This window comes from Sciurus carolinensis, chromosome 8 (genome assembly GCF_902686445.1).
Source record: "Sciurus carolinensis chromosome 8, mSciCar1.2, whole genome shotgun sequence".
Taxonomy (NCBI): Eukaryota; Metazoa; Chordata; class Mammalia; order Rodentia; family Sciuridae; genus Sciurus; species Sciurus carolinensis.
Window position 1 is genome coordinate 26,538,217 of NC_062220.1, and position 19,370 is coordinate 26,557,586.

General features: G+C 37.9%; 1 protein-coding gene across 2 annotated transcripts in view; it reads left to right on the forward strand.

Moving 5' to 3' along the window:
- The window catches only part of Grm8 (glutamate metabotropic receptor 8), a 758,935-nt gene that overhangs the window by 144,991 nt on the left and 594,574 nt on the right, over positions 1 to 19,370 (forward strand). For both annotated transcript variants that reach the window (XM_047561191.1, XM_047561188.1), the window contains exon 3: positions 16,276 to 16,492. In XM_047561191.1, the coding sequence (XP_047417147.1) occupies positions 16,276 to 16,492 (217 nt within the window). The remainder of the gene's footprint in view (positions 1 to 16,275; positions 16,493 to 19,370) is intronic.

Sequence of the window (19,370 nt, forward strand, 5' to 3'; positions counted from 1 at the left end):
CAGTCTTCAGTAGCCTGATGCATGAGAGGTACCTGACAATGAGCTTCAAGTCTCCAGCAGGTGTCTCAGGATGGGATTTGCCCCACCTAAAGATGGGTGCTATGGCTTCCAGGATTATCCAAGATGGCTGCTCTGGCTTCCAAATGTGTTGGCAAATGGGGAGCTGCAGCTTGGGGTGTGGTAGTGGTCGGCTGGAGGTCCTGGAGGTGGGGTGTGGTTGGTCGGGCAGGGGTCCTGGAGGTCGGGTGTTTTGGTGTGGTTGTGGGATCCTGGAGGCCGGGTGCGATCAGTTGGTCTGGGGTCCCGGTGATAGGGTGGGTCAGTTGGTCTGGGGGTCCTGGTGGCAAGCAGCAGTCAGTTGATGTGAGGGCCCCGGAGGCAGGGAGTGATCGGTTGGGCTGAGGGATCCTGGAGATGGGGCTCAGTCAGTCCAGCCAGGGGGCCTATGGGGCCTGGCTGTTATCTCAAAATGGCAGCAGCCACGTGTAATCACACCTGCAGATACTGTCACAGTGAACTTCCAGGCAACAGTAGGCAGCTGGTGCTCCATTGGCGGTTGGTGGTCAGTTTGCTGACTGTTGTATGATCGGGAGGTGAACCTCATGCGTTGGGTGATGGATAGGTGTAAGGCAGGTGATGGACAGGCAAGAGGCAGGCAAATGGCGGATGATAGGCAACTGACAGTGAGCAATCTACACTCAAAAAAGGCATTGATATGCTGGCAGACTGCAGGTGATCACAATAGACAAATGGGGTAAACAGAAGGGGATCGATAAGCAGCAAAAACGGCCTTACCAAGAAACAGATATCCTCTGCTTGAAACTGGAGTTACGGAGCGACAAGGAACACAGCCTCCCTCTAGTCCGCCATCTTGGATCTCCCCTTTGCCAGTTCAAAATATATAATCTTGAAAATAAAGTTGACCATGGAGAATAGAAGTTAAGAGACCATGAACAGAACTTCCAAGAAATATGGAATAACCTGAAAAGATCAAATTTAAGATTTATTAGGATAGATGAAGGCTCAAAGATAACAAACCAAAGGAATGCACAATCTTTTCAATGAAATAATATCAGAAAATTTCCCAAACCTAAAGAGTGAAATGGAAAATCAGATAGAGGGAGCTTATAGGACCCCAAATATACAAAATTACAACAAATCCACACCAAGGCACATTATTATGAAAATGCCTACCACACAGTATAATGATAGTATTTTAAAGGCTGCAAGATAAAAACAAGAGGTCACATTTAGAGAGAAATCAATCTGTATCGCAGCAGATTTCTCAACCTGGACCCTCAAAGTTAGGAGGTCTCGGACAGCCCAGATCCTACATCCAACAAAATTAAACTTTGGGTTTGAAAATGAAATAAAAATCTTCCATGATAAACAAAAGTTAAAAGAATTTGCAATTAGAAAGCCTGTACTACAAAACATCATAACATATTTCTTGAAGAAGAAGTAAAAAATAAAAGTGAAAACCAGCAAAGGGAGGAACAACACTAGAAAAATAGTCAATTAAAGGAGAAACTAATTCAAATTAAAAACCAGAAATAAAATGACAGAGAATAAAAATCATTTCTCAATAATAACATTCAATGTAAATGGCCTAAACTAATCAATCAAAATACATAGACTGGCAGATTAGGTTAAAACACAAGACCCAACAATATGCTATCTCCAAGAGATTCACCTTATAGGCAAAGATATCCAGACTGAAGTTAAAAGGATGGGAAAAAACATCATTCACATGGATCTCAAAACAAGCAGCGTTTCATCCTCATATAGAACAAGTGGACTTTAAGCCAAAGTTAATCAGAAAGCACAAAAAAGGGCATTTCATACTGCTTTAGGGAATTATACATCGATAAGACATAACAATCATAAATATTTATGCCCCAAATGATGGAGCATCTAGGTACATTGAACAAATCCTTCTCAAAATCAAAGAGACCACAACACAATAATATTAGGTGACTTTAACACACCTCACTCACCACTGGACAGATCCTGTAAACAAAAACTAAATAAAGAAGCTATAGAACTTAAAAATAAAATTAATAATTTAGACTCAACAGACATATGTAGAAGATTTCATTCATCAATGACTGAATACACTTTCTTCTCAGCAGAACTGAATACACTTTCTTCTCAGCAACATATGGATCCTTCTCTAAAATAGGCCATATCTTTGACCACAAAGCAACTCTTAGCCAATAAAAAAATAGAGATATTACCTTACATTCTATCAGATCATATGGAATGAAATTAGAAATCTACAATAAAATAAAAAAATGTAAGCTACTCTAACTTCTGGAGACTAAATAATATGCTATTGAGTGATAGTGGATAGCAGAAGAAATTAGGTAAAATTAAAAAATACTTAGAAGTAAATGAAAATAGTGATACAACATATCAGAATCTCTAGTATGCTCTAAAGGCAATTCTAAGAAAAGTTCAGTACTTTGAATTCATTCACTGAAAAACTAGAAAGCCACCAAGAAATAGCCTGACATTACCTTTCAAAGCCCTAGAAAAAGAACAAACCAACACAAAAAGCAGTAAAAGACAGGAAATAATTGAAATCAGAGCTGAAGTCAATGAAATTGAATTAAAAAAAAATCCAAACATCTTTTAATTTTATCTTTCAATTCTTGAAACAGACCGTCTTCAAGAGTGTCCAATCAATTGTCACATATTTATGGATTTTTGAACTTACCTTCCACTTTTGATTTCTATTTTAATTCTATCATGTTTATAAAATAAATTTAATATTTTCATATCTATTAACCTTTGTTTGTTTCATCCTCTATGATTTGGTCTATCCAGTATAATATTCCCTTTGCTCTTCAGATCATTGAGTTTATAAGTATAATTGGTTTAAAGTATTTTTCAAAGTCTTCTGTTTTGAGATTGCCATTTTGTATGACTATTTTTCTTTATAGTAAGTGGGGATTTGTGTCTGTTAGTATTAAACTATTGCTTTCTATTTCTTTATTCAATTTTATCCATCTTACCTTTTTATATTTTGCAAGTATGATGTGAGTTGCAGGTGTATCTACTCTTGTTGCAGTATCCTATGGAAGGTCCCTTTATGTAATATCCTACTTTTCCTCTTTTCCATTTTTTAAAGTTTAAAATATATTTTATGTCACATACCTTTTTGTTTCAAAATGTTTGCATACCATAATTTTGCCACCCTAACTTTCTTCGTTGACTTCTGTATGTAACATTCTTATGTACTTTGACTTTCAGTTTACTTGTATCTTTAGGTTTAGAGTCACCTGTAGATTATATACAATTGTATTTTTTAAATTTAATTCTGTTACTCAAACTTTTTGTTTCGATTGGTGTTTTGTAATAATGCTTGTATAATAACATAAATTTCTAAAAGTGAAATAAAAACAAAAACAAGTAAACAGAAAACAGACCGAACTGGGTTCACAAGCTTGTGCCAAGCACACTGAGTTGTTTGCTTTGACTAATCCACATTCCTTTTTATGTTTGTTTCAGTCAAATGCTGTCTCTTCTGCTGGGATAATATCCTTCTGTTTTCTTCCAAGTTTTCCTAGTTTCTGCCTCTATTTTCCATCCCTTTTGTGTTTTTACTTGCTCTCTGGGCTTTGGACCTTTGGTATCCTCTTTCTTTTTCTTTTTTTTTTTTCTTTACTTATTTTTATTTGTTTAGAGAGAATGGTTCCATCACTGTAGAAAATAAAACTGATTCTATGATATAATACATAGAAGAAACTACATTTCATTCACACTTAACAGAAGGAGGAAAAAAAGAGATTTCACTGGTCTTTCTTATTCTAACACCTATAGTAGCTAGAATTGTGTTACTGAGCTTTTCAAATATCTAGAAAAGAACTCATTAACTTTAAGAAACCCAGAAGTTCTCTGAAAGGAAGCTCTCTGTTGAGGTATTACAAATGGCTACTTAAAAGTAATGATGAGTAGGAAAGAGAAATGCTCTATTACATAATAATTTATCATTTTTGTATGTTGTACTTAGTTTTTTTAAAAAATTTTTATTGTAAACAAATGGGATACATGTTGTTTCTGTTTGTACATGAGGTAAAGGCATACCATTTGTGTAATCATACAGCTACACAGGGTAATGGTGTTTGATTCATTCTGTTATTTTTTCCTGGTATCCTCTTTTACAACCTGCTTTTTCTGTAGACTGGCTTTGCTGCACTACCTTGCCCAGCCTCGTCTCTGGTCCATTTTGCTGGTATCCAGCTGGGCCAGGAAGCCCCCTTTCACATAATGAAGAACAGTAACTATTGCAATTGGTAGAAACCAAAGGAGGCAGATCCTACCTGGATGGTGGTAGATGTTAGTATCTCCTTTTCACTGTGATTCCACGTATGTCAAGGGTTGGTTATGTCCAAATTCTCATTAAGCCATGGCCTGTAGCACAGAGGGAGTCATATATGTGACCACAAAAAGCAGAAACAGGGAAGGGTGGTTACTTCCTCAGGAATTTGAGCATTTTTGGAAAGCAAAGCTACTGAGGAACCGAAAGCAGACTTTAAAATGGAGTGGATGTATGGAAGGATAAGCTGTTCAGAGCTGAATCTAGAGGCGGAATGCCTGGGTTTCAATGTTACCTTGCCAATTGCAAATTATTCACTTTTAGAAAAAGTACTTAAGTTCTCCAGCTCTCAGTTTTCTTCTCCATAAAATGAAGATAGAGCACTCAGCCCAGTTCTTGGCCAGTAAAACTAAGTAATGTTGGCAAAATCAACACGTGTGTGTGTGCATATGCATACATGCACCCACATGAACATACACACCATTTCATGAGTTAGGTGTGCAGATGGACTCTGATACATAAAGATGGGTTATAAAGAAGAGTAAGACATTCTTCTCAAAAAGAGATTGCAGATGTTCATAAAGGGTGAATTGGTTCACTTGGGGACACTTAATGTGCTGCCCTTTAGACACTATTGATGTTAGTCACAGGAACATGTCCTTGAAGCATTCTCCAGTACACAGTAGAATAATGGAATGAGTCATTCACATTCTTTTATCTACTTATCCCATCATTCCATGATGACTTTTATTCAATCAACTGTTCATTCTATGGAGATAGAGAAATTTTTCCCTTTGTAAGTGGAGTTCTAATTAAGACCTTTAACCTCATGTGGACCTCCTTCTAACTACAGAGTTCCACCAACTTTGGTAACATAAAGGAAATGAAAATTTCCAGTGGTAGTAAGTGTTGAGAACAGTACCTGAATGCCAACCAGAAGATAAATAATGACTTGAAGACCAGGATGTTAGTAAATGTGGATAATCACTGAAAATCCAAGAAACTGTCAATCAGGAAACTCATTTGCATAGACAAATGTCCTTATCGACATTCTTCCTTATCTGCAGGATTCAAATCATGTATTATTGAGTATTAATAATGCCAGTCTAAATGGAATATTTGCCAGCTTAAGTTTTATTGACTTCAATTTATTGGTTATAATGACTAACATTTTATGTTTAAATGTTCTAGTGATGACATGCTTGGGGGAAAAATTGAACCACAGTAGTGATTGCATGGCAAAGAAATCAGCAGAAGAGGAAAATTAAATGCTAGGTGATAGTTTGAAGTCAGCAGTGATGGGAATGAGTTGGGTGGGTGAGTTCAAGTTTTAAGTGATTTAGCAAATGATGCTAAGAAAGTGCCACAACATCATTTTGGTTTTTCTATTATAAAAAATTGCAATTGATCATTTTTTGGGACTCATGTAAGGAAAACACTTTATAGGAAATTTTCTCTGCTCTAAGCAACTCATACCAAAAATTTCTCTATGTTTTGTTTAAAATAATATTCATACATTTCATTTTGAAATTCCAAAATACTTGACAGATTTGTCAAGAAGGTATTGAAGAAGTGTCTCTTATTCTGGGATGCACTAGAATACTGGCAGTAATAGGTAGAAATAATGAAATCAGGGAATGACCTTTTCTTTGTCTCCCTGGGATGCTAGGTCACCCAGCAAAGTGTTCAAAGGAGGACAGATTCAATTATTTCTCCTTCCTTTTTCTGAGGAAATGTGTATTATCCTGTTTAAAAGAAGAAAAAAGAATGGCAGATTATCTTCCAGGGTTGGTTCTAACCTGCTTCTTATGTATTTTGAAATCCTGTTGCAAAGACTTCCTTGTCTGAGCAAAATGAAGACAGCATTTCCTTCCAATTCTTTTTACTTTCCTAAGGCAGTCAATTTCAGAGCTTTTAAGTAATATATTACTTAATATTTTAAGTCATATAAATATACATTTCTCCCTGTGTTTTTGTCTTAAAGTTGTTTCTCATTTATGGGCTTAGTTTTTGCTGTATTCTTTCATCTCTTCACTTTCCATCTCTCCATCCATTAGTTCATTGATTTCTCACCCATACAAGCCTCAAAACTCAAGACATCTACATAGATTCATGTGTGTTCCTGGTGATAATTTTACAGTTATTTTCTTTATAGTTTTGGCATATAACCCAAATTAGGCACATGCTACTTGAAAATATACATTTTAGTGTGATTACAGTTAACAATAATGTATATTTCCAAATACTTAAAAGAGAAGATTTTGAATGCTCTCCCTACAGAGAAATGATAAATGTTCAAGGTGATGGATACACTACCCACCCAGATTGGATCATTATACAATGTATACAAAACTTCACTCCTTACCCCATAAACGTACCATTATTACATGTCTGTAAAAATAAAATAAAACTAAAAGAAAAAAAATAATTCATAAGAAGCATGGAGAATGGTGGTCTTTGGTTTAATATTATTTGACCCAGGGCAAGTTTTCTAAAATGAAGTGCCTGTCAGCCATCTGCCTGTCCTCTTTGCGTCTGCAAACTGGGTGGTTTACATATCTGAAAGAAGTCTGAAGTGAGAAGTAATCTGTGGCTGGCCTTTAGTGGGCCTTTCCTTTTTCCCCTCATTTTTCATGTGTCAGCTTAATGTCACTTCACCCAGAAAGCCCGCCTGGTCCCCCTGGACCAGGTGAGTGACCCTGAACTCTTGGCCATGTGTGCAGCACTTTCATAGCGCTCATTACCAATGCTGCTAAGTGTCTGTTTGGCTCATTGTTTATGTAATACCTGTCTTTTCCATTTCACCACCCGCTCTGTGGGGTGGGAGGACCATGTGTTGTTTACTGTCCTATTTCTAGGGCCTGTCATGGTGGCTGGCACCTAGTGTGAGCAAATTTGTTGAATAAATTATTAAAACATTTGAAGGAACCATTCAAAAGACATTGAATTTCATTTAATCACTGATCAGAAAAAGGGCGTGTATTGAATTAACCTTTTAAATTGTGTGTAATATTACATATGCAATGGTTATAATTTTCTAAAAATCACAGAGTAGTGAAATGGAGAGAAATTAGAAAATAAAAAACCTCAGTGTTCATTTCTTTTTAAAGGAAAATTGAAGATCAGGAGAAGCTTTAAACTGGAGAAGCTATAAAATTAATTGGAATAGTAAAGTCCTTTTCAATAGTGAAGATTTTAATTCAACTTGCTATTAAAACTTTTGGGTGAATATATACATAGAGTAAAAACTCATACTACTAGTGTGACTTGATAGATTATAGCAAATCTTTCCCTTAGGAGCTGTTGTGCTTTCTTATTGTAAAATGTAATTAGCAGATATAAAAAAAGGTTTATTAATCTTAGAGGGCATAATTATGGTTGTTTATATATAAATTCTTTCATGTTCATGGATTGCTCATCTTTCATATTAAATAAACAGGTTAAATGTCATTACCAATATGATTGAAATCATTACACTTTTTTTTTTAAACAGGGCATTATTTTATTTTCCAAAAGAAATTCCAACTTAATTGACTTGGTTTTGGGATTTTCAAAACCAAACTAAAACATCTTAGAGTAGCTTTTCTGCCCAAAGTATTTGGAAGCAATGTAACATAACAGCCCCAAATCTACACAGCCTTCGTAAATTTATTTAAAGTGTACAATGGCCGATGTCCAGCAATACCTGGACCACATGGCTCCTGCTTGCTCTGCCACATCCACCTTCTCTCTTTTCCTTCTGCTCACTGCCTCTTGCCCCTGGGTTTCTAGCAGGCTCTGTTGAAGACTGGTAGGTATTATAAGTGGGGAGGTCAGGATATAATTCCCTGGTGGGCCTTGCTGTGTCCCTTTAGGGAGGTTACTACTTCTCTCAAGATGGCTCCTGTGTTCTTGACTCCTGTCCTCTGTAACTGCTTCCTCCCACCCTTAGGGCTTACATGGAGTCCACTTCTATTGACTGTGGCTTTCCTTTTCCTTGTGACTTTCCTTTTTCTTTTCCTGTGACTGCCCTTCCTTACACACTGCTCCTGCCTTGAAAAGTGTGCCTTTTTTTTAGATTTGAGTTACTATAGTTCCAGTGTGCAGATTATTTCCTTCACTTCTCTAACTCATACAGTACTCTAGAGAAAGAGGTGAGGACTTTTTATATTTCAATAGACCATCTAAGTGGATTATCAGAAACCAACAAATGACTTTGTATATGTAATATATATTTACATTTTCAGGCACACACAGAAGCAAAAATACACTCTGTGTTTTAAAGAAACCATGCCTCCTATGACTTGGTCTTCATTCCACTGCTGACTTTCAGGTTCACCATCAGTAGCAGACCATCTTTGGATTATTTGTTGAGGCTGGATTGGATTTGTCTGTCCCATTTCTGGTTGACTTTGTTGGTGGTGCTGTGCATATGTTAAGAGGAAGGTTCTGGTGAGGGGTGTGGTCTGCATCCTGGTCCATAATGGAATCAAACTGATGCCCTTAAACCTGCTAACATCACGTTACACTCAGCTGTGTTAACTGACATAGGCCTGTTCAGTGTGAGCATGTTTATAAAGCTTCGCTTGGTCTGAGAGAGCTGACCTAGAGCAAAGGATAAAAATGCAGTACAGTGAGTAGATCTCTCTCACTGTCCCTGACTTTCACAGTTCCCCTTTTCAGTAGATGTACCCTTCTAAGCTCCAGCGTGCATCAAAAACCAAAGGCTCAGCCAGGTACAGTGGCTCCTATTTATAATTCCCACAACTCAGGAGGTTGAGGCAGGAGGATCACAAGTTCAAAGGCAGCCTCAGCAACATAGCAAAGCCCTACACAACTTAGTGAGACCCTGTCTCAAAATAAAAAATAAACAGGGATAGGGATGTGACTCAGTGGTTAAGCACCCCTGGACTCAACCCCCAGTACCAAGAAAACAAAACCCAAAAACAAATGCTCAAATCCTCTTCTGAGTCAACTGTGACTCAATTGATGAGAAAAGCAGGGATGAATATGTTACATTTGGCACTAATTTGTATAAAGGAGAAGCTTAATTTTCCACTTGTGTCCGGATTGTTTAGAGCAGCTGTTGATTTGGAAGGGGAATCATTCTTCTTCATGTTTGAGGAAGCAAAGGTGGGGCAGGTATACTCGTCTTTATTATGTCACTCTTTGGCCTCCTTTTTCCTCTCTCCATTCTGTTTTCATGAAGTTGAAGAGCAAGAAAGCTGGAGGCAATGTTGGGGAGAAGGGCCAGTGCTGGGTATTATCTTCTAGCCTATGTCCTCATTATGTAATTTCTGATTGTATGTTCATGTTTTGCTATAAGCAACTAGTAGTTCTAATACTACAGAGCAGTGAAGTCTGAGGAGACAAAGTTAATGGCTATAATCATTATGCTTTTCTGGTCCTGTGTTTTGTAGCAACAGCAAATCCACCCCAAGGTTGGGTGTTAGGAAACAATGGTGATGGCTACTGTTGCTAAAGCCATCATCACTGGAGATGGACTCAGGCAAGGACTGTCTCCTGAGGGGGAGCATAGTTTCAAGATCTTTCACTGGAGAAAACCAATGAATAGCACAAAGAACCCACGTAGCCAACCTGCCCCACCAAGTTCAATAATTAATGAATAAGGTTGTTGGTAGAGAAAAAAGAATGAAAGTCATTTTTTGGAAAGAACTAACCATGAGGATGCACGTGATTCAGGTCTTTTGTCTGAAAACCTGTATTCAAATGTGTGACTGTTTCTTGCAGGAAGACAATATATAACAATTCCAAGGGCTTCCTCTGAGCTACGCTTCAGGGGGCTTATTGCTAGCTTTGTTAGGAGTGTCTCAGTTTTCTTGGGTCTCTGGCAAATCAGAAACTGTGGACCAGTTGCAGAACTCATGCCATTCTGAGCAGGCAAGGTAAATTTTAGGTTTGCCACAAATATTCTGATATGCGAACAGTGGAAAACCTTAGAAAGGCAGCTGAAGTGGAATTCTAATTTCCTTGGACCACAAAAGAGCCCCTTTGAGTCTCAGTAACCCCCATCTCACCCCTTGGTCATGTACAGTTAAGACTCAGGGAAGACAATATGGAGAGACACAGTTTGACGGAGATTTAGTACTTTTAGCCCTGTCTAGAATAATCATCTACAGATAAAGATAAGAAGGCACTTAAGAAGGCACATATGATTAATTAATCTATGACTTTGGCCTTTGATTAGAATGTAATTTTAATTCTTCATTAATGATAAATTGACATCCATGGGCTTTTTCAAGTTGTTTGCCTAGGTAGTTCTGAAGTTTTCATGGCCAGTTTTAGAGTTCCAAAGAGCTTACTGGCAATTATATGCTTCCCTGTGATGAGTCTGCCTACAACTGAAATGGCACTTGGTTGATTTACATTGGAATTCTATCACCTCAGCTTAGTAAAAACAGATATACTAATACGAAGCTTTAGCAGCTAAATAGATCTTTAATTAATAAATAATATGGTAAATGGGCTATTTTTTACTTAAATAGTTTTATAGAAAAATCTTTCAAAGTCAGGGTACATAGAGGAAAATAATAAGTGGGTCTTTGATTAAGGGATCGACAGATTAATTTTTCCTTCAATGAATATTTCTTAAGTCCCTGTTATGGACAAGGAGGTCATTTACATCTGAAAACAATACAGAGAAGAAACCTGTAAATCTACATGTTAGTAGGGGAAACCGAATACATAAATGCAAGTAGTGATAACAGGAAGGAAGGACATAAATAGGTGGGCAGAGGCATGAACTGGGCTGGTTAGAGAGGGTCTGTTTGAGGAGGAGACATTTGAACTGAGTCCACAGGATGAGGAAAGGACTTGGGAAAACCTATGGGGTGATACACATGAGGCTTGGAGGATTAAAAGGGATTGGATTGGTCAGGGAGCACAAAGAAAGCCTGCATGGTTGGACTGGATGAATAAGGGGGAAAGATGGTCAGATGCCAGATCAAAGGATCATGAGACAAGAGGCTTAGGCTTTATTCTAAGAGTCATGGGAAAAAGACTGCAAGGCTCTGAGCAAGATTTTTATAGGATGCAACTTTTCTTTTTGAATATCAGTTTGGTTGCTGGTGTTGCATTGATTTGCAAAGTGCAAGAATGGAAGCAAGAAGAACCAACAGGAGTTGCGGGAACCGGGGTCTCACAATGGCTTTGACTGGAGTAGGGCTTTTGACTCCACCTTGGCAAGGGCATCGTCTGAGATGGCTCCGGGAGTTCTAGACATTATGTCCAAATTCTGGTCATCACGGAAGAGGGAGATACACGAGAAAGACATGTGCTGTCTTTAAGGACCCTTTAGAATTTATGCTCACCACTGCAGGGAAGTGCTGAGAAATGTAGTCTAGTGGTGAGCTGCCAAATGCCTACATAAAAGTGAGAGCTGCTATCTAGAAGTGAAGAATAGTCACCAGAAAATAATAGTCTCTGCTAACTTTCTATTAAAAAAATTATATGTGTGTAATTATATGTATGCATATGTATTTACATACATATGTAAATTTCATTTTGAAATAGAATTTTAACTTGAGCTCTAAGTCTGATTTTTGGAATCCCTTCTTAGAATTTGTAAGTCCAAAATCCACAGAATAACTAGTTAAATGTAGATCAGGTAATTAGCTTCGTAACAACTAGGCAAGCACCAAATAACACTCCAGACAGGCGGCTATCTGTGAAGAGCTGGATTGAGGGAATTCAGCTTGGACCTGAGGTTGAAATGGTACCTCCTGCTGCTATACCACATCTCAACCTTGGGACCCTCTTCTGCCTGTCTAGAATACTTGCAGTCCTCTTATTCAACCAGCAGCTTGGGCTTCAGGCCTTTCTTACATTCCTTGTTGCCAGAGGAACATGGAACAAAGGACAGTGGGCTTCTTCCCCAAGAAGAAAGGTCCTGACTATGTAAATAAAAGAAGCCTGGGATGAGTGTGGGCAGGTCAGAGAATAAAGGGAAAGCTTGTATATACTCTAGCTCAACATATGTAGAACTATGTTTTCTGGTTTAGGGTTTAGATTCTTCTCCCTGTTAGGGACATGAAGTAAGAGGTGGAAAGCTAGCTAAGAAATTTTGTTCTGAAACAACCCAAGAAGGGTAGGGCTGAGGGGCAGAATCTCCTCTTCTGTAGGCATAAGTGAGAATGTGGAGGGAAAAATCATCCAGAAAAGTGGAAGCTAATACATGTTTTAGGAGGGCATGATGATGAGTGTCCTGAGTTGTGTAATTGCCTCATATATGCTTTATATGGGTGATAGAAATATGGTCTTATTTTAAGCACACATCATCATCTTATGAAACCCCAGCACAAAGAAAATGCAAAAGAAAAACAAAATGACAGGTGTTTTCAAGTATGCAATCTGATGCCTTTAGGAACTGAAAGAGAAGAAAAAGGAAAAGTTATGCAAAGACAGTGGTAGGCAATGCTGGAAGGGAAAGTGGATGGAGGAGGACCAAGAGGTTAGGGTGGGTTTGGTGGGGGGACCTAGAGGTTCTTCATAGGGTTGTATTGGGTAGGCTGCTGGCACCCTCAGGGGTCATGGAAAAGAGGCTAACAAAAGGACTTTGTAAAGTGTGGGTGCAGGTAAAGGAATCACCATGGGGAGCTGAAGCACTCAGGAATCAGCAACAGTGGGGAGACCTGCAAAGGCAAGGGTGGAGAGTGGTCAGTGGAGCCTGGAAAGAGCTCTAACTGTGGAGAAGGCTCAGGTAGAGAAACACTGCACCAGTGGGGGAGGAAGCTGGAAGAAATCAGTTCTGACTTCCGGATCCTCTTTTCCTGCCATGTTCTGTTGGTGTTTCCTGTTGGCCAAACTCAACTGCTAGCCAGAGGCAGGAAGGCTTGGTGGTACAATAGTAAAGAGCAACTCCCCAGGACATACAGCAGGGTGCAGGGGCCCGAGGGGAAGACCATGCCCATGTTTTAATGGAATGCTGGGAAGGTAGCATGATCAAATTTCCTGCCATGGTTTAATTAGCGAATTGCCTCCAAACATTCATTGAACAATTGCTCTGTCAGCTGTTGGGGATACTAAATAAATTAAGAGCTCTCATTCCTGAGAGGATCATAAGCAGATAGCAAAGATTCAAATGTCAGAGGGCAGGGCTATGGGAGTGAGGAACGGCAAAAGACAACACTGCCTGATAGAGTTGGGGGAAGCCTCCCAGGGAGGAGGTGACATTGGATGTGCAGAAGATCATCAAGTGGAGAGCCGATCTCCCCACACAGGGAACAGTGTGGGCAAGGGTACTGTTGCTGTCAGAGTATGGAGAGAAAACACCAGGCAGGGAGAGAGGACAGTGCAGTCTGCTGATCAGTCCAAGCCAGACTGGAGAGTTTGCATTTTATTGTTAAAACTGGCAAGTGGGGATTCACAGAGGCTTATCAAGGATATTACTTTAAAAGGATATGGGAACTGATGAAGGCTGCTTTCCCTAATACCTTCTTTTCTTGATATTTTTTTTCCTTTTTTTCTCTCATTTCTCTCTCGACCTCTCTCCCACACCCACCACCTTTTTATTGTTGCTGCTCCTGGTACATGAAATCTCCAGGATTGGGGGTAGTTAGAATGGATTGGATGTAGAGAAAAGAAAAAAGATCTTTAATAAATTCTCACTTCAGTTGCCAGTAAGGGTTTAACTTGAGGATAGTGGAAATATTGGGGATGCTGGCACAGAAATTAAAATGCTTAATGAGGCAATGCTTAGTGGTCTACTGCAATAAAATAAAAATGAGTTGTGACCTCACGATAACTTGAAGAGTTATCTTGAAATACTATCCCTATACCATGATGTATGTTATAATAAACTGCAACAGCAAAAAATAAATGAAAATACATACACATGCTCTCACATTACTTTTTCACACATTGATCTGCAAAGAGAACTCTTCAAGACTTTGGGGAGAAAGTCCATTACTGAATTAATAAAGCAACCATCTTCTATCTACACTTTTATTTTATATACCCTTTACACCTGTTTAATTAATCCTAAACATGATGCTGACTGCTAATTAAACAGCCCTGGAAGTGACTGACTGAAGGTAGTAATTTGAGATAATTAGTTTTGGTTTCAAACACTCAATTTTCACACTTTGTGCTCATTTTTAGAAAGGGGTGGCTCATTATTATAGACAGGGTGGGGGTTGTGTAAGGCATTTTACTGCTGGACTCTGAGTAGCTGGAGAAGTGGGAGGATTATGTCTACAAACAGGACAAGGAAATGGTATAGTGCTATGGAAATTCCTGTAGAATACTTTTCCCCTGACGTGTGTGTGTGTGTGTGTGTGTGCGCGTGTGCACTCTTTGCCTCCCAATATGGTCAGACTGCTGAATCTCTTTCATTAAAACATAGAAACAGACATGGTTTTGATATTTGGAAAATTTTTCCTAGTAAGGGGCAGATCACATCGAGTCATTCATGATTTCTTTCCAGGTTCTCTAGCAGAAAACAAGAAAAGGTAGAAAAGACCAAGATTTGGTGTGTGGTTTGAGACCTAGAGGCATGCCTTCCTGAGTAGTCATGTGTTTCAGAGGCAGAGCCTAGTGAAGGCAGCCACCCGTCCAACAAGGCCAGAGACAACTAACAGCAGGAAGAGGGAGTTTGGGTGTTTTACATGGTCACAGTCTTGGTGAGTTAACATGCCCTCACTAAAAGATCAGAACCAGGAAGAATTTAGGGTTAAAGAGGCTGGACTGAGTGGTCCTGTTATGGTCAGTATGGGTAGATAGGTTGATACAGGTTAAGACAGAATCCTTCAGCACCCTGGTGAGCTCCAGGCACATTACCGCTTCTGCACCTGGGTGAATGAGGCTTTTGTTATATCTCAGGAAGTTGGGTGTTACTTCACTGACCACAAATATGGAATAGGACTACTTAATCTAGACTTAGAAAGGCTGTCCAGGTGTTCAGTGCTTTTCAAAGATGTCAAGAGAGGAGTCAAAACCTTCACGTGGATTGGAAATCATCTGGCTAGAGGGTGGTGGGTGAGCAGTGGATTCCAGGATGTATAGATTTGCATGGGAAGATAGACCCACAATGTCTTTGACCTTGTCTTTGACATTAGCTACAGCATCTGATGGAGAATAAAGTTGTTTTGTGTATTAAGTCAGGCCTTCATTTTCAAATAAACCACCTAAGTTAGGACGTGTTTGACTTCTGAACTTTCACCCACATCCCAGTATAGCAGCTAAAGGATGATGAGATGCCTGGTTGTCCAGTTCACCCTCCAAAATTATTGAGAAATGACATAGGAGGCCTAGTTTTGAAAAATCCTTTAGAAAATTTGACCTGTTCATGTCAGAAAATAGTCTCTTAAAAAAATTTATGGTCTGGATTACTTTTCTTTGTGACTTTTAGGGGGAATTGGAAAGATGCTTTTATTAGAGGATACATGGTTGGTTATTCCCAGACCTTTTTATGGTATTCATGATTATACCAATAAGTGGTGAATAGGTTTTCAAAACTACATATGTAAAATAATTTACCAAAATGTAATCTTAAGACTTAAAAAGCATCAAGTGTCAAGAATATCTTACATTAAATTTTCTGTCATTTTTATAGCCTTTTTGTCCTAAAGTCAAAGATAATTTCAGAGGTGACCTTTTCTGATATATGTATGTACTGTCTTCATTTCTTTCTCTTTTCTGTGTCAGAACAATCATGTACAGAATAAAAAAGCAACAATGAAAAACACAAATGTTTTCCTTTGGCTTATGAAACTATAGAAATTGAAGTGAAAACTAAATTCTTTCTCACTGTTTACAAGTATATGCATTAAAAGAAAGCGAACCCATGGATCATTATAAAATACTTTCTAATTAAATTGGTAGTCTGAAACCTTATTTCGGCTTTGAGCTGATATGTCTAGGTTTTTGTTATAGCTTTGATGGTTTAGTCTCTTGTGATAGTCCATCATTCTACAGGATTCCTCGTGGATTGAAATTAACTGTCATTTGTTTTACAGATACCTCAAATTAGCTATGCATCCACAGCCCCAGAGCTAAGTGATAACACCAGGTATGACTTCTTCTCTCGGGTGGTCCCTCCTGACTCCTACCAAGCTCAAGCCATGGTGGACATTGTGACGGCCCTGGGATGGAATTATGTGTCGACACTGGCTTCTGAGGGGAACTATGGAGAGAGTGGTGTGGAGGCCTTCACCCAGATCTCAAGGGAGATTGGTGAGCATATATTTATCATATGATTGTATTTAGAGGTGACAGGTTGCTGAAGTCTGATCAACTCCAAGTATATGGAATAATTAGAGCTCCTACAGATGCATGCCCTCAACTGTCCACTGTAGAGGGAAGCTGGATGTATTATAAATGATTTTATTGTTCATAGGTCATTCAAGGTGACACTTTGGTGCTAATTTAGGAAGTAGAGCTCCTGACTCAGGTGAATATTTTTTTTGAAGTTGTCTGTTTTGACGAGGGAGTTTGCTGGCAGAGTAGAGACACTGCAAATTTGAATAAATGGCATACTATTTGATTGTTCTAGATGGAAGTTTACATTAGCAAGTCATTAAATTAAAAAAATCAGTGGAATTTAACATCCAACACCAGAGGGATTAAGACTAGTAGTTGTCGTAAAGTAATACGAAAGGAACCCCCAAGGCTGTATTTAAGTGATACTCTCATTGTCATTTTTGACTTTTTTAATTCTTACCTAAAACTTTGAAGCTTACATGGGGGTGAAAGGCAAAATGTGCAAATTTGGTTGGAAAAAGTGCTGAGAAGCTCTATCCTGGACTGTCTTCAAATCTCTATTGACATTTCACCAATGTGTATGTTTACCCACGAGGTTGTAAATCCATTGCACTACTTGAACAAAAGAGAACAAAATAACAACTTAGGTCATAAATCTGATTGCCGATTAGTCTATAATGTATCTTTGTGGATGAAAGGCGACATACTATAGTTACTTAAATACTATTATTATGAAGGAATGAATTTTTTTATGTAGGTAATAGCAACATCTTGTGGAAAGATTATAGTTTCCATTGACTGTTTTTCAGAAATTTGGAACTTGAAGGAAGAAATTCTTTGTTGGAGACAGGAAAAGAGCATGGGAATGATTTGGGGTTAACAATAATTACCAAGGACAAACAGTCTAAAGTTATTAAAAATAAGACTTACCTGAAAAACTTGTAGATACCAGGATCTGTTCTTTTGTATAAGATGCCTTACATTGTTAACTGAGAAGAAGAAGTATAAATTGGAAATGTATTATGCACAATATTTGCTATATTTAACATTTGTTCTATGACTATGCTGTTGTAGAAACTGTAGAAAGGTCTGGTCTTGTTGGACAGATTAGGTTAATTTATTTAATTGGAAAACTGTTCACACCTGCTGTAAGTGTCCATGATGCCATAATCTTTGCTCTTTGGAATTTTAAATTATATCACTATTGCCATAAAAATGATTCAAAACATTCAATTGAACTTTATATTATCTTCTCGGGTAAAAAGCCCAAGTTTATCCTTAGAGGAAATGCCTACTCAGATGAAAACAATAGCTGCTGGAAGCAGGGTTAATACATTATTTAAGCAGCTGATGTCAATTCTTACCAGAGTGATAATTCAACACGAGAAGGAAACTAATAGAGTATGTATTGAAACAAGTTTTCTGCAGTGATCCTGGGCGTTCGTCAATGCCAGGAAACATTTTTGTGTGCATGAAACAGATTACTGTGAAAAATTCAATGCAGGACATAATTTGCCAATTGTTGTGGAATCTGATAAAATGCATTATTCTAAAAGTTAAGTGGGAGTACAATTTTTATTCTTTTGACTAAAATAAGAAATATTTAGTTTTTACTTTTTAAGGAGCATTGCTATACTCTGGTAATACTGTCACATAAATGGTTTCAGATGGTGCCATTCATTATTGCTGTTTCTATCTTAGTCATTAGTATGGGAGAAAATAATTTTAGTGCCTTGTGTATGCTCCTGATTAGAGCAACACATTTTTTTCTATGTTGATCCTTTCAGTTTTCTGTGACTTGATTGGCTGTCCATTCTATTTCAGTTCTCACTTATCTGGGGAATGGAGGAGGGATGGGTTGTCAATTAATATGCAGAATACTGAAAAGGCCAAATTAGTACCACACTAGAGTATGCCATAGAATATATTAAATATCAAAATCATCCCTAATTTTAATGACAAAGATTTTATCTAGAACAAAAATAGCTGAAAATTAAACCTTTTACATGACAATGATATTAATGGGAATGGCAAATGGTAGCAACTTAACCCATTCTGAAATTATCTGATGATTCTAATGAAAATTCATTAGTTCTGTAACATTTGCTGCTCTTACTACAACACTGATGACATCTCTGTCAGGATGTTAGTAGTGTGTTTTTAAAAATCTTAGTATCTTTTCTAAGAAGGAGATATATAAATTCATTTTTGGAGTGTCTGCCTATTAATAAAATTATATATTTTCCAAACTCTTATAAATAAAATTTCCCTTACTTGGTTCTGAATTTCTCTCTTTAGCAACATTGATTGCAAAGAAATTTCAGTCTAAATTGAGGCATACTATGTCTTATATCTGATTAATTCAGGCATGTCATAATAGAATGAGAGTGAAATGAAAATTTGCTTAGTGATAAATTGCTTGTACACTTTGATTAGAATGTTTTTTATTTTAACAGAATCTGAGACCAAGGGAAGTTTCTTTTGTGAATCTGGGGGAAGGAAATTTATGAGTGAATGATGGCCATGGACAGATGTCAGCAACGGTCTTTCCCTAGGTGATATCCTTCTGAAGGAATGATAGAAGATGCAGGATAAAATAAAGACAAATAGCTCCTTGATATCCTACCTGTTATAGTGTCAGCCCAAGGTGTCTTTTGGCTAAAAGATTTTATTGGAGAAGCCAAAAAAATATTTGGGATCAACAAATAGCACAATTTGGGGCATAGTGTGTACAGTGAGGTATAGGATACAAAATTTGTATGGTTGACATTGACACATAATTGAGTATTTGAGATCATAGGGTGTTTATTTCATTCTTAATTTTCTAGACAATGAGGAAACTGCTGAAGTA